This window comes from Oryzias melastigma, linkage group LG21 (genome assembly GCF_002922805.2).
Source record: "Oryzias melastigma strain HK-1 linkage group LG21, ASM292280v2, whole genome shotgun sequence".
NCBI lineage: Eukaryota > Metazoa > Chordata > Actinopteri > Beloniformes > Adrianichthyidae > Oryzias > Oryzias melastigma.
In genome coordinates this window covers 13604033-13619049 of record NC_050532.1, presented here as the reverse complement: position 1 = coordinate 13619049, position 15017 = coordinate 13604033, and the positions used below count along the sequence as shown (strand labels likewise).

General features: G+C 40.1%; 1 protein-coding gene across 3 annotated transcripts in view; it reads right to left on the bottom strand.

The window, feature by feature from the left end:
• Window positions 1-15017, bottom strand: part of LOC112137941 (inactive dipeptidyl peptidase 10) — a 146577-nt gene that overhangs the window by 12468 nt on the left and 119092 nt on the right. For all 3 annotated transcript variants that reach the window (XM_024260457.2, XM_024260459.2, XM_024260458.2), the window contains exons 10-19: window positions 13827-13924; window positions 13528-13651; window positions 13317-13355; window positions 10871-10978; window positions 9631-9722; window positions 9488-9535; window positions 9131-9252; window positions 5783-5827; window positions 2144-2242; window positions 1994-2063 (exon numbers count right to left, since the gene is read on the bottom strand). In XM_024260457.2, the coding sequence (XP_024116225.1) occupies window positions 1994-2063; window positions 2144-2242; window positions 5783-5827; window positions 9131-9252; window positions 9488-9535; window positions 9631-9722; window positions 10871-10978; window positions 13317-13355; window positions 13528-13651; window positions 13827-13924 (845 nt within the window). The remainder of the gene's footprint in view (window positions 1-1993; window positions 2064-2143; window positions 2243-5782; window positions 5828-9130; window positions 9253-9487; window positions 9536-9630; window positions 9723-10870; window positions 10979-13316; window positions 13356-13527; window positions 13652-13826; window positions 13925-15017) is intronic.

Sequence of the window (15017 nt, the reverse complement as noted above, 5' to 3'; positions counted from 1 at the left end):
GTATGAGAATCGTTTGAGCAGACAGCCGAGGGATCCCTGTCTCTCTGCGGCTGTTCTCCTGTCTACTCTCTGGTGCCGGTGTTTTACCAAGGTATGTTCCTCGTCAGAATTTGTTTCCCCGGTCTCAGGCATCATTTTGGCAGGAGGAATGTATCTTGGCTCAACACCGGCCAGCAGTGGCATGTTAGTGTGGGGGATCCCCACTTAGCTGAGCAGTTTATTCCCGGGACAGGCGGGACGGGGGCGCCCGCTCCAGGTCCAGGACCGGTCCAGATGTACCCTTGCCTTCCCCCCATCACTACCCGGGCCAGGGTCTAGCAGCACCATGACCCTGAAATGGATAGTGGGTTAAGAAAATGGATGGGACTGACAACAACAGGTAAGCTAACTCAGAGCTAAAGGCTAGCTGGGAGCCGGCTGTAGTTTTGTTTTGTCATCCTTTTATTTTCCACTAATTTTACAGAGGTGTTTTATTAACCACCTAATGAGTGGAGGGACATGTCTGCTGCTTCTTTTAGGCTGTTTTCCAACACTTCTGTATCTAAAATGATCTGCTGCTGCATTGTTTACACAATCAGCTATTGTAGCCTCTCAACCACAAAATGCTGTTGGAGATCGCTGCGTTTAGATCTGTTTGATTACATTTTCAACAGCTATGGATATTGAGATAATTTTCTATTTTATTTTAGTTCAATATATAAACTTGACAGACATGTGCAGTTTGATCAATCGATGTTCCTGGACTCGATCTGGACTCGATGTATCAGCCTGTGACCCCGTGACGTATTTTTGACAGTTTGTGAACAGAAGAAATTTATATTCAAGACAAAGAAAAGTTATATTCAGAATAGATATGTTAAATGCAAAACTAAATGTTGTATTCATATTATTTCTGCAAAGTTGTGGACAAAATATAAATAAATACACAACTTTGTATTTTTGAATAAATTTCTCTTTATGAATAGGTTTCTTTTTGAAAGTTATCTCAGCCCATACATGTCTAACTGTAGCTGACCGACAGGATGAGTCTGTCCTCCAGCTGTGAGTCTGTCAGAGTACCTCTGAGTCCTGTTAAAGTTCATGACACTCAAGGTTGTTCTGCCAAACAAAGAACTTCACCAGTGCATCTTTTCTAGTGTGCACATACCTTTGATGAGAAAGGTGCATACAAATCCTTCAGGGGAAGAGATGTGAAGGTTTTCGGTTCAGAATCACATTGTAGCTCAATCTGCTGCATGTGCATTTCTTCAGGAACTGAACTCTCATTGGAGGGAATCGCTCCATGTCATTTGCACTCTTCCTACATCCACAGAGAGCAGGTCAAACTACTTGTTTAGATTTCTCAGAAGTTCAGAGAAGCTCTCCAGACAAGGGAAAACGATCAACCAGATTTGGTTCATGATTATCATTCCAAGTGTCAGTAATGTGAAGTGATGATTATTGGAATATTGTATTCTGATAGTAATCTATGAGTATTCCAGATCTGTTCCATTGAGTGGGATTATTTTGTTAACTGAACAGAACAGAATGTTTTCTGAGGTTAACCTTTGAGAATTTAGTTTTGTTACTTGATCAAAAATCTGTCTAACAGCTTCGGCAGGCCGTTTGGGGACCTCTGCTCTACAGCTAATGTGTAAATATTTCACCTCCTGTTGGTGAATGTCTGGTATGTTTTTGAGATCCAAACCAATTCACAGTAATGTTGGGTTTTTTCTTTTCATTCATTCCTAGAATAGCTTTGTCAAAAAGATGTATTTCATCCTGACTTTATGTTTGTGTCTCTCTGCTGCTTTTCGAAGTTTTATCTGGAATCATTCACATCTGCATGTTTTGTAATTTTACTAATTTAATTTGAGGAAATAAAGTTAATGAAATGTGTGTGATTTAAAAAGCATTTGGACCTGCACATTTGTTTCTCTTTTCAAGCTCTTAATAAAAGTAAAAAACCAAAAAAACTGAGCATTGTAGACTGTCATCCTATCAGGACACCTACACCACCAACAGTAGTCCGTAGTGCCGCGACTCTGAGAAGTCTGGAGGGAACGAAATCTTTAAAGGCAAGTCTGTAAAAGGCAAAAGAACAAATCAAATCCGTCTGTCTGCAGATACTAAGATACTAAGATCACCAAACGGTGATTCTCACCAAAGCTTTCCACTGGAACCATTTCAAAGTGAGTCCGTTGGATCCGTTTGTATTTCAAGGTTGCCCTCAACAAAGAGTTGTTCTCAAGGATGATGTAATCTGAGGGGAGAACAAAGAACTTTAAAGGTAAAAACCTGAAAGGAATGGATTCAAACTGCATTGTTTCACTTTGATTTGAATCATTTTTGATTGATTCTCCTGTAATCTGAGCATAAACAGAAAACTTTATCTAGTACTAGAATGAGCATGTCTGCTCAGCCACATATTCTACACCCCACGTTTCACACAAAAGGTGATGAGGAGGACTTGGTCACAGGCTCTCTAGTCGGGCTGGGATGATCCCACAGACCAAAGGCTCCTTCGCGTTTACCTGCAGCAGGCCGCTCAACCTGAAGGGAGCAGCCCAAAATGAACTCTGACTGTAGCTCAGCCTTCGTTCCAGGATTCAGGAATTAATCTGGATTCTCCCAGCATTTTAATGTAAATGGGGGGCGGGCTTTGTCTCACACTTTTGGAGGGGGTTACTGACCTGACTGTAGTTTAAGTACAGCAGACATGAGCTTCAATTTAAAAGGAGAAAAGAGGAACTCTTACAGTCATGACAAAGAACACTGTAGGTAAAAAGGCAATTTTGTCATTGTCACTCCAAACTAATGTCATCAGTCCAGAGAGAAGATGCGTTTCCTGTGAAAGAGCAAGTTTAAATGCTGACAGATGAACTGGTCACTGGAGATGCAGACGTGTGCTTAAGGAGATGACAGAACTAGACAGCTGATACAACGTTCATACTACATGATCAACATGAGTTCAGGATTTTGAAAACAGAACTCATGGTAGAAAACAAAACTCATGGTAGAAAACAAAACTCATGGTTAACGTGCAACAAATACCACAAGTATTATGAATATTTGGATATGGGTTCACCACTTGCAGCTCCAGATCCACATGTGTCTCTTTTATCTCTCCATGGAGGCTCCAAACATAAAGTAAGTCATGGAGACTGCTGATCCAGACATGTCGACTATCAGAGTCAGCAGCTCCTGATAATGTCTGACTAACCAAAACTACCTAAAGAAAACAAATAAACAAAGCCTGAAAACTAAGACTAGCAAGATCAAAACTAAAACAACAAAACCCAGCAGAGTAAGACTGCTGAGGACAAAGAGAGGAAAAGAACAAAAATAAATAAAAGAAAAATAAAATAGCCTTTTTTTAAATTAAGGATTAAGCATTTAATTAACTTAGTTTAGTTAAATGTATAAATTGATGTCTGAGGTTCACATAGATGATAAACTATGTAGGTTTTTACATCCTGTTGACCTGAAGACGTCTTGTTTGATCAACTCTACCTCCAGAATGAACAGATTTTATATGTAAAACTGTTGGGTTTAAATAAAAGGTCTCTTCTTAATAAAGTTAATAAAAAGACACGAACCAGTCAGGTTAATTTCAAAACACTCTTTGCTGCAGAAAGGAGAGACAGAGGAGTCAGCACATGTTAGCAGTATGTCTTCCTCCTCTGCTCTGGCCTCCTTCATTAGCATTAGACCTTTATTATCTTAAGAAACAAAGACAGGAACAAGACCATATTTGGGAGAGCATCTAAGAAAGGGGGAGACTATGGGGGAAGGTGAGCAAAAAGTTTGATCTTTAATGAGTTAAAAGCACATATTATCTTCTGCTGCCCAATATTGGTTACTAGCTGTCCAGAGATACACTGAGATGGTCCTGTTTGGTACAGAACATCTTTTATTTTAAAAAATAAGTAAATAAATAAATAAATAAATAACATTTGCAGAGATGCTATGTTCTTTTCATATTTTTGCTTTTATTGGTGCCAAAAATTGCATAATTCCTCTTTATTATAAAAAAAGAAGGTCATGAATCCAGATCCCTTAAAGGCTAAAGTAAGACTATGTGGCTCCTTCTAGGTTTTGATCAATAGAAAACGAGCCTAGATGGCTCTTTTACTGTGAAAGGTTGCAGACCTCTGGTTTATGTCAAAGCTCTGACATACTGTGAATATTTGGTCTGGTCAAATCTGTGAAATCATTCATGTCTTAGTCCAGAGACATTGGAGGTTTAGGTGTGACCTGAAAACCTTCCATTGTGCAGTTTAACAACAAAGTCTTATTTCTCCCCCTCTTTGGAAGTCTGCAACACCAGGATGTGATTGTGAACCAGTCCTCTAACTTCCCAGACACACTCCACACAACATTCATGCTGCCGCCTTCTCCAGCAGACATTCACGCTGGCTCAGTTCTATCTCTAAATCTTGACCACATAATAGTAATAATAGTAGTAGTGGATTGGATTTCTCTGTGCTTTTCCAGACGCTGAAAGTGCCTATAATGTGTATCCATTCCTCATCCATACTTAGTGATGGCCATGGCTGTCCTGGGGCAGACTGCCAGAGGCATGGCTGCCAGACACTCGACAACCCCTCTGACCATCACTAGCTGTTGTTGCTGACACAAAATCAGCTCTGTGCTCACCTGTGTGGACAATCTGACCTCACTGTGCACGTCCTGTGCACGCCCTGTGCACGTCTGGATTTACAGGCAGCTGTGTGTTCCAGTTGTGTTTCCTCTTTTAGAAGCAAGACCCAGCAAACACCAACAAGAGGATAGAAATCTGTTTTCTTAATGTCATCCTAAATCAAACAACGAAGCCAAAGTTATCATTTTTGAAACTGTTTTAACATGATGGGTGGGGGGTGTGAGCAGCAGACAGTCATGCATCTCTTCTGGCCGACGTGTTTGATAATGCTCTGGTGGTCAGCTGAGGTCTTCACAGGCTGAATCTTCTTTCAGCTGCTCCCTTCAGGACTCACCACGGCAAATCAATAACAAATAGTTCATGATAAATGAACACAAAGATCAATTCATCCAAATAAAATACATGTTCAAAACACACAAATTCATACATTAGACCTCCTGAAAAAGGTGATGCCTATGCTTGAAGTTAGCTTTGAAAATGATAAAGAGATCACAATAGGAAATTTAAACTTAAACCTAATTAAACTTAATGTCTTACAAAAGCCAAAGCTAATAAGTTATTTACAGTTTAAGGAAAGTTTCTCTGCTGAGCCATATGTTGAATATAATTTAAAAAGAAGACAGAGGTCCCTGTGTGCTCAGCTCAGAGCAGGAGTGCTGCCCCTAGAGGTGGAAGTGTGGCGCTTTAAAGGAGTCCCAGAGGAGGACAGGTTGTGTACAGTCTGTGATTTGTGTTTAGTGGAAGATGAATTTCATTTTATGTTTTACTGTCCATTGTATAGTGATGTGAGAATTGATTTGTATAATGTGATACAGCAGAAAAACCCAGATCTGTTTTGGTCACGTGAAGGAGAAATTTTACAACTTTATAACTTTATTGAGAAAGCATGGAATTTAAGACAAGACACACTGTATTCAGAAAGACTGTAATTGATTTGTAATTGATTTGTGATTGATTTGTGATAATGTGTGTATTTATGTTGATGGTATTCACTGATGACTATTTGTTATGGCCATCTTACCTGATCTTACCTGATTTTTGTTCATTAGTGTCATATAAGCCCATGTGGGCTGGGCACCTGAGTGCATGACACTTTAATAAAAATATTCATTCATTCATTCATTCATAATTAGAACTTACTTGAGTTGTTGAAGCTGTGTAAGATAACAGTCGGTTCAGCTGGACCTGAAACATAATCGTTCAGGAGATGTTACACTTCCTTTCACATTAATAAAGGTAGACATATGAACTTTGGTAACTTTCTATCTTTCTTAAATGAAATAAAGGAGGAAATGTTTGTTTCTTGAAGTCTTTTCAGCACAAATCCAAGTGCAGGCAGCTGTCCTGTTTTTCATTTTCTCTGAATCAATCAGCTATTAAAGACCACTTCAATGAAAATAGTGTTATTGGTGTTTATAACATGTTCTTGTGGAATTTTTCTCATGACAGAGGAAATATATGAAAAAAATGAACCCTCGTGCCTTCTTATTGGGTCCAGATGACCCCACTTTTAATGTAAACATGTCTATGATAGGGTTAAGATTAAATTTGCTTTTCTGAGTATTTCTTTATTCCAATTATGATGAATCAGGAGCAGATGAAAAAATGCTTTTGGAAAAAGCCTGTAAGTATAACACACAAGGAACTTGGATAACCCACAAGCTCCTTCTCAGCCCCATTCTGCTGCATCCACTTGCAGTCAAGCAAGTCTTTGAACAAGTCTTTGTTTTCCTCGGCTGAGCTGGAATCTGGATCAAAACTGTACAGCTGGATAGAAATGATATTGATTGTCATTTTTTGTGTGCAAATGTAGCTTAAAAATACATAGATTAAATCAGATGATTTTTTTTTATCATTAAAAATAAAATATTTTTTAGACGCCTGTATTCTATGATTACTTTTTTCTGTGCGAGTTTTCAACGTTTCTTTGGCAAAAAAGTAGCACATTTACAAATTCCCAGATCAAATATGTGCTGCAGTCTGTATTGAGCTGTTCTGTTTCAGTATTTCTATCATCATAAAAGACACATTATTTTTAATTACTTGGTTTTTCTATTTTTTGCATCCTTCTGATTACATTGGTGCCTGTTTGTGACTCATTTAGTTTGTTCTGATCCGCTAAAAATGTGCTTTAAAAACACACTAGGTGAGGCAGAGGGCGCTGGTGAGCTCAGAGAATGTATGTGACACGCGGCTCAAGAATAATTAGCGGCAGCAAGTCAAGTGCAGTTGTCCTGCTACTCTTTAATGTTGTTTAGCATCATTTTCTAAATGGAGGACTGCATGTCTAGACACAGCAGTGATCTCCACTGAGACAGAGAGACTTTTAAAACTGAAGAAAGAAAAGGAAGACTTCTACAAACAGAACATTCATCTGTTTCTTCAGAAGGAGCAGCACACAGATGTCATTCATAGGTTAAAATAAGAATAAGTAATTACAATATTGGCAATTTTTTAAATGCTACAGTTTGTAAACAGAAGAAAAATATGTTGTAATTAAATTTTAAACGATACACTTTAACTATTATTAATCAAATGGTGAATAAGCTGCTCTGCAAGATTCATATGTTTGTAAATCTGACTGATGACATCAGTACCTCACCAGCCGTGAACCTCACCGCACGTCACTGCAACAATCACGTTGTCTTCAGAGGGAAATTTCTAATGACCTACTGATTTTGGCTAAAAACGGCATCAGACCACTGGGACCACAACAGATCAAATGATGGTCAGAGGGGGACTTTAAAAGTCCCCCCCACTCACTCAGTCCTTTCAGTGGATTTTTGTCAATAGCTGCACAAAAGTTTGCACATCAGCTCAAACTAAAAAATGTCACTTTTGATTTTTCTAGCTGTAATTTATGAGTTACAGCTCTGACTTCTGATGAAGACTAACATTTACACACGAGAAGTTTCACAACATCTATGAAAGTCAGAAGCAGGAATTTGAGCTTGTGGGCTGTGACATTTGTGCTCTTGCTTGAGTTTTTCTCGCACTTGAACAGACTACCTGAAAATCAGCAGAGCTGGACATAGCATTGGGTAAAGGTAGGCGATCGCCTGGGGTACAACACGCTGGGGGCCCCAACCTGAACATTTACAGTGAAAATAGAGTCTAAAATACAGTAAATTTTACGCCCATCATTATTTAATTTGTGATTTTTTTATTTCCTTTTATTTCGTTTATTGAATTATTTTTATTTTTTGCTTTTCTTAATATTTGAGAAAAACATCAGTGGCTGTTAATAAAGTTCAGCAGGAGTCTGTTATTTCATGCTTTGGTCTAACTGACTGCAAAAACAATGAATGTAATATTAAAAGACCTTCAATCAAACTGGAGTATTAAATAACAGATAAAACAATTGTTGCTTGTTATGGCTAATTAATCACTAATTCATGTTTTTGTGGAGTCTGGGGTTTTTTGGATGACTTTGGCTGGAAGACCATGACTATGTAGTGACACTGGCAGAGATTAAACGAGGATTCAAAGATCATTCTAAAAAAGAGGTCAAATGAAGCGTAGTTATCCAAGCGGCTGTAAAAACAGGAAAAAACAAATAAAAAGAAAGAAAATTCAGCGGTCCTGAATTCCTTGACATGGAGGAGAGCCCGGCTTGCTTCCTCTTTTTCTGGGTTTGGCTAACATGTCTAAGTTTACAAAGTTTTAATAGTTGGAAGACATTTCTAAGAGGTTCATCAGGATTTGGATTTTGAAGGTAGTATTCTACACCCCCATGGACACTAGTTAACAGTGGCCCTGACTCACATTGATACCCTTCCATGACCTGAACCGCTCTGATGTGCATCATTTATGCGGACAAGATGTTTTCTGTTTCTGGAGCAACATTAGCTGGTCAAAACCACTTATAGTTACCATGTAATACTTTATGATGTCTATTTCCGAGGATTTTAAGTGAGGCCTGACTCTATGGTGAGGCGTTGTGGCATGAAGCTGTGCACACCGTCTTGCAGACTTTACTGGCTACACCAGTAAACACGACTGAGTCTCTTCAGGCAGATCTGAGGAGGTTCTCATTGAAAGTGTTCTCTAATGTTAGGTGTTTAATTGAGTTGTTTTATGTGTTGGTTTTGCTTTGATTTCTGTGTTTTGAATATAAAAACATGTGTATGGTGCAGGGCTTCATCAGAGACTTGAGAAGATCTAAGCTCTGCTGCAGTTTGTGCTTACAGCGAGGAGGTTCAGAACAGAACATGGTTTAGTCCAATCCTAAGTACAGCACAGCAGCAGTCGCTACATGTCTTTTGCCCTTTTAATTGAAAACTTTGAACGTTGCAGTTTGATGGTCAGTGCAGAAAGTAAGATTCAAAAGGATGGTGTCAGCAGAACAGACTTTGAAACCATGCCCGTTTACACCAAAGCTGCACATCATGTAGCCTGAGCTCAAGCTGCCCCATTGATTTAAAATCCAAGCACAATTTGCTAAAACAATTTCAAATAAACTAAAACAGAAGCTGATGGAAGTCCTACCTCTACAGTGGAGGAGAACATGCTGCTGTGCAGGGCTGATATCTGCATCCAAGAACAGACACTGAGCTTTGTTCAGCTCACAGGTCAAACAGCGGCGAGGAAACAGACCCACAGTTTTGACACTGAGGAGAGCAGATCAAGAAAAGCCTTTGAGTGAAATGGAAAAGTCCCATAACAGTTAATGGATCAATGTGTTATGATAAACATATTTAGAAGTCATAAATATCTCACATGGATGCACATGAACAATACCTTTGTGAAACAGTATGTTGTGTTAATCATTTTATAGACTGCAGTTAGTAGAAATGAACATTTCATATTTTGATGCCATTCTCTGAAGAAAAGCTGAAGAAAAACCTGTAAAGCTGCCGTCGGCGTGGTGAGCCCTCCGTGCTGAGAAAATACCTGTCAGGAGAGAGCAAAAGATGAGCTTTCTGGTTTGACATTCTCTTCTTCCTGCACCCAGGTGAGTGAGGTCAGCAGTGACCTGTCAGACTCACAGGTTGTCCGTGTTCTCGTCATAGGAGATGATCTTGGTCACTTCCCAGTTTCCAGAAGTTAGATGTCGAACTTCATTCTGGTCTGCTCTGAACTGAAAGGAGGCAGAGATGCAGAGACCTGAGCTGTAAACCCAGCACTCCTTTAGAAACACCTGAGCAATCTGACAGTGAAGGCTCTCATTCATACAGGTGACTCTGTCTTAAAGTTGAACCATGGAACTGGACTTTAATTCTTCTTTCTAGTATTGTTTCATCTAAGTGGCTCCATTGACTGATGAAGTCCCTGGACAAGCAGCAAAACAATTCAAGAAAGAAGAATTGAAGTCCGGTTGCTATGATTTCACTTCAAGGCACCAAAGCAGTTTGTTGTTGAAGCTCTGCTTCAGGCAAACGTGATGAAGGCATGGAGGGATTCTTCATGACAGACGATAGAAAACTAAAGACACAAGTAAGTGACTGCTAAACCGCTGTCAAACACTGAGATAACTCTGCAACTGCACATCCCAACCCCAGTCAGAAACAAAGATAAACAAACGTCTGACCTTAAAACCTCAAAGTGTCTCAAACAAATAAAAACAGAGAAAAAACCTTCATGTTTGTTTTGTTTCCATGGCTTTTCTAGCTGACATGATATCATTACATTAGAAGCAAAAGTAACCTGTTGTTCTTAAACAAGAGCGACTCTTTGCTCCACTTTTACAAAAACAACTCAAACTGTTGGTCTGACCTTCACACATGGACAGCGAACGCTCTGTGTTTCCAGTTTACCTGAAAATGTAAGTACCTTGGGGTGTCACATATAGACACATATGTCACGTATAGATAGAAAACCGCTGTGGTGATTCTGGACGGGAATTTCTGTGATGTTTCTTTGATTGTCATGTTTTGTTTTCCTTCTCAGTCACTCTAGGTTGCAGTTGTAAATCATCCACAGCTGTCTAGATTTGTGTTTAGTTTTTAGTGCTTCATTATCAGCTCCTCTGCTTTGCCATGTTTAAGTTTATTTGTTGAATGTTTACATTTCTGCTACCAACTCTGGTCTCCTGCATACTGGGTCCGACAACACCAGTTCCTGACACACATACATACAGTGGGGATCAAAGGTTTGGGCCCCCCAGGTAAAATGTTGTATTATTGTGCATAAAGCAGCCACGCAAAGATGGAAAAATCCTCTAAATCAAGGCCCGGGGGCCGAATCAGGATCTGGGAGCCTCCGCGCTCAGCCTGAACAAATCTTCACCTGGGTGGTGAACATGGCGATGTGATGAAACTCTCCACGTCCTCCCTGTTTGACAGGGACAGTCAGGAAGAATCTGTTGCCGTCTCTGGAGAACACGGGGTCTTGGTTCTGTGGAAGACAGGCAGAAATACTAACACTGTGATAAAACAATTCAGCTCTGCTTGTCCAGTAAAAATAAAAGTATAAATTATAGACAACAATCAGATGATGCAACTGTTTCTGATGTTATCATTGTTATAAAACCACAAGGATCAGTGGTTTCTTTAGCTGTGAGACCAGAAGAATCTAACTCATTCCCTGGAAATCTTAAACTAATCTTTAATCTAATCTTTAAGGTATCAGGAAGCTCCACGCTAAAGCTAGCAGTAATTATTGGTGACGTCATCAAACGAAAGTGACATCCGAAATATAAGAAACTATTTTTCATAACACTCCGTTTGGAGGGATAAATGAAGGTGAACGGAGAAGGGAAGAATTGGGATTGGGCCTTTATAAGATAAGATAAGTAATAAATTATTTTCTGTCTTTAATTGAAGGTGCCCTACCATGAAAATTCCACTTTTTGAGGTTTTAAATGCATTTTACTGTTCATTCCTCACTATAAAGATCCCCAAAGTGGTATTTGGATCCATCCATGCATGTAAGAGTAATCCTGTAAAAACCTGCACTGTTTGCAGCAGCCCCTCCCATACCCATGAAAACGGGTGGTTGGAAACGTGCTGATGTAAGATTGATGCCAACAGCTCCCTCCAGGAAGAGTCTGTGCTGCAAGCTCCGCCCCCAGATTAACACAGCACTCAATTTATCCCCTTATCCAGAGATGATCACCAAAAAACTTTCATTTTAGATGCAGAATACCGTATATCTTCCAGTAGTGTCCTGTCTTCAATAAATTCCAGCTCCAAAAGGTGTTTGTTACTTTTTCTGGGGCGCACCTTTAAGACCCCCCCCCCATCCCTGGTCCGGGACACCCGTGAATGAGCCACGTGTGTGTTGTGAACCAGTAGCTGCGTTTCCATTTCACATTTGCACAAAACTTTATCGAAATTCTAGGAATTTCTAAAAAAAAAGCAATGTTTTGAAATGACACTGTTTCCATTAAATCATCATTTTACGATAAAGCACAAACCAACTCACGCGATAAGTCATTAAAAACACTGCGATGAATGAGAACAAGTATTTTTTTATTTGATTCACTAAAAAAGGAGCATTGTGGTGACGTCACAGCTCTGTCTGGAGAGCGCGTGTCGCACAGAGTCTATTGACAGTCTCAGGTGAGAAACCTGTTCAGTGGTTTTTAAAAAAAAAAAACCATTCCAGCAAGTAAGCTGCTGGACCTTTTTCTGTTTAAAAACACGACCAGATCCATTTAAGTTTCTGTTCCTGCACTCGCGCTTTTCCTCAAACGAGACTTCAGCATCTTCAGGCTCCAAGCTGCAGAAGTGTAGCTGCAGATGAAGCGATGAGGAAATCTTGGTGATTTTATTATGGAGGAGCTGCAGGATTTTGTATGACACTCAACTTATAAAGAGCTTTGAAGCTGTTGGATCTCTCCTGCCGCCCGCTCTGCTGCCCCAGGACAGACACTTCATACAAAGAGGAGCATCTATTTCAAAAAAGTGTTTCCATTACAGTTTTGCAAAAAAAAGTCTGTTTCAATTCATTATCGAAATTCCAATTTGGGAAATTTCAGAGTTAATGGAAACACACTTTGTGTAGCGATGGCCAGGCCTACTAAAGGAAGATACATCATATGTGCAACCATCTTTGAAGAAGTTTAGATTATTTTTGTTGGAGAAATACAGACATGCTGCCACAGAATCTAGGATGATGTCATGGAGGACTGAAGCCACATGCAGTGACAGGCGGAGCTTCAGGAATCGAGCCGTTTTACTTCCGGGTAGGGGAAAAACTCACAAAATATAACTAATATTTCATAAATAATTCACTTTTTAGTGGTTCAACGGTAACATATGATCTTATATACAGATATAGTTCACTCTGAAAGGCTTAAGAAAATCATGGTAGGACCCCTTTAGTGCCGGCCTTGTGTTCTAGGGTTGAGGTGGGGGGTAGGGGGTAGGGGACCACTGTCCAGTGTTTCATGCAATGGCGCCAAAATAGCTACAACTGCCTCTGAATTTCACTGCTAAGAAACTACAGAACCTTGAATCTTGTATAACTGGAGCATTTTGTGCAGCATAATAAAACAATGTTTGCCTGAAATTAGATTATTTAAATTTACTTTACTTTACACATTTACTTTACTTTACACATTTACTTTACAACTGTAGAAGTTAAGAAAAAGCAATGGTACAGAAAAATTATTTCATTGTGATACAGTTAATGTCAAACTGTAAAAGCATTTAGGCAGAGAGAAGACCAAAGTCTAAAGGCCACCTTGCAGCATGAAGTGAAACAGAAAGTTAGGATGGATAGAATTTACCTGCTTGGAAAGCCAGAGCTCAGAGTTTTCCTCATGCCTCTGAAAAACATGTCAGAACACAGAGTTTCAGTGCAGTTTATTTAAAACCGCCTCCTTTATTTTGAGCTGATCGATGGCTGGTCTCAGCCGCCGTACTGTGACAAACACTGAAACATAGGTGTCCACACCACCAACGTGCAGATACACACAAGCAGACTCATCTCAGACGCACCGTGACACAGGCTCCGGTTGTGGTGTCGCACACGGTCAGGATGGAGATGTTCTGGGACCGGTTCATCCACCTCACAGACGCCTTGGTCTTGCTGATCCATTTAACCATGGTTATATAGTGCTCCCTAGAGCAGAATTTTACAAAAGTAAGTAAGAGAACGCTGAAAAGGTGCACCAGAGAAGAAGTGCAAGCATTAGTCCATGTGAACTCAAAGTGGTTCAGCAGACTTCATCTGACATCAGACGATGTCCAAACCGCCTCTGTGAGAAAAGCAGAACCTGGAACCGTGCAGCTCTCACCGCAGCTTGAGCATCTCTGGGGGCATCAGCTCCAGCGTGTGCGTCGGCCCGTAGAGATTTACAACGTAGAGCTTCACGGCTGGGTTTGGCTGGCCAGCCTGGAAGAAAACATTCACATCCCACTCATTTTCAACCACAAAACATGTAGAATTTGTGACTTTTATAAACTGCACTTTTGGGAGTTTTGGATTGAACAATGAATTGTACTTATGTTGCATTAAAGTCACATCTGGAACTAAGTATAGAGTGGCGCCAGCAGGGGTCGGCCACCCCACGGTCAACCCACTTGTCACTATAAACACACACACACACCCACCCACACAGGTGCAAGCGCGCACACACAGCGAGTCTCCATGGAGAAAAGTCATCAGCGGACTCAGAGGCAACTCGAAAATATTTTAATATTCACAGAAGATAATATCATCCAGATCAGCTGTTTATTATGCAAAATTCTGGATAGATGTCCTCTTGCACTTCACTGATTTTGGAGGAAGCACGCTCATGGTTTGAAGGTGCAGAGAGACAGACTGAAAGTCCTCATGAAAAGTGCACGTTCTATTGTTCTGAATAAAAAAAACTATGTTGAGCAATACTCCAAAGTTATTTAATAAATGTTTACAAAGCATAATCAGAAGTGATTTTGATGGGTATGGATCAGGGGGGTGTGGGGTTTCTCCTATTGATTCATAACCCCAAAAATCTTCGTTGTGGCTCCTTCATGGGACCATGTTCTTTCCTTATCATTATTCTTTTATCTTTCTTTAGCCTTCTCTTTTTTTCTTCAAGCCGTGCCTGAATGGTCAATATGTGTTTGTGCTGCATGCGCACGCAGGCGGGCTGAGGATGAGCTGAGCGCGTGTGTGTGTGTGTGGGGGGGGGGGTGCTCTGAGTCCGCTGCAGCAAAACATGAACAGAAATGAGGGAAAGACAAAGAAAGCACCAAGTGAAACAATAATGGTTGTGATGGTTTTGAAATGGATAAAGAGGAAGATTCTGTGGAGGACAAGTAGATCTGAGGCTTCATCTGCTAATGCTGCTTTTTTTTTAGTTTATAACTTTTGCCTGCAGATCGTCATTTTTCTATTAAGTATGAGCAAATCATATTTTCCTTTGGGCTTTTCCCTTCAGGGGTCGCCACAGCGAATCAGTTCCCTCCATCTAAGCCTGTCTTCAGCATCCTCCACTCTAACA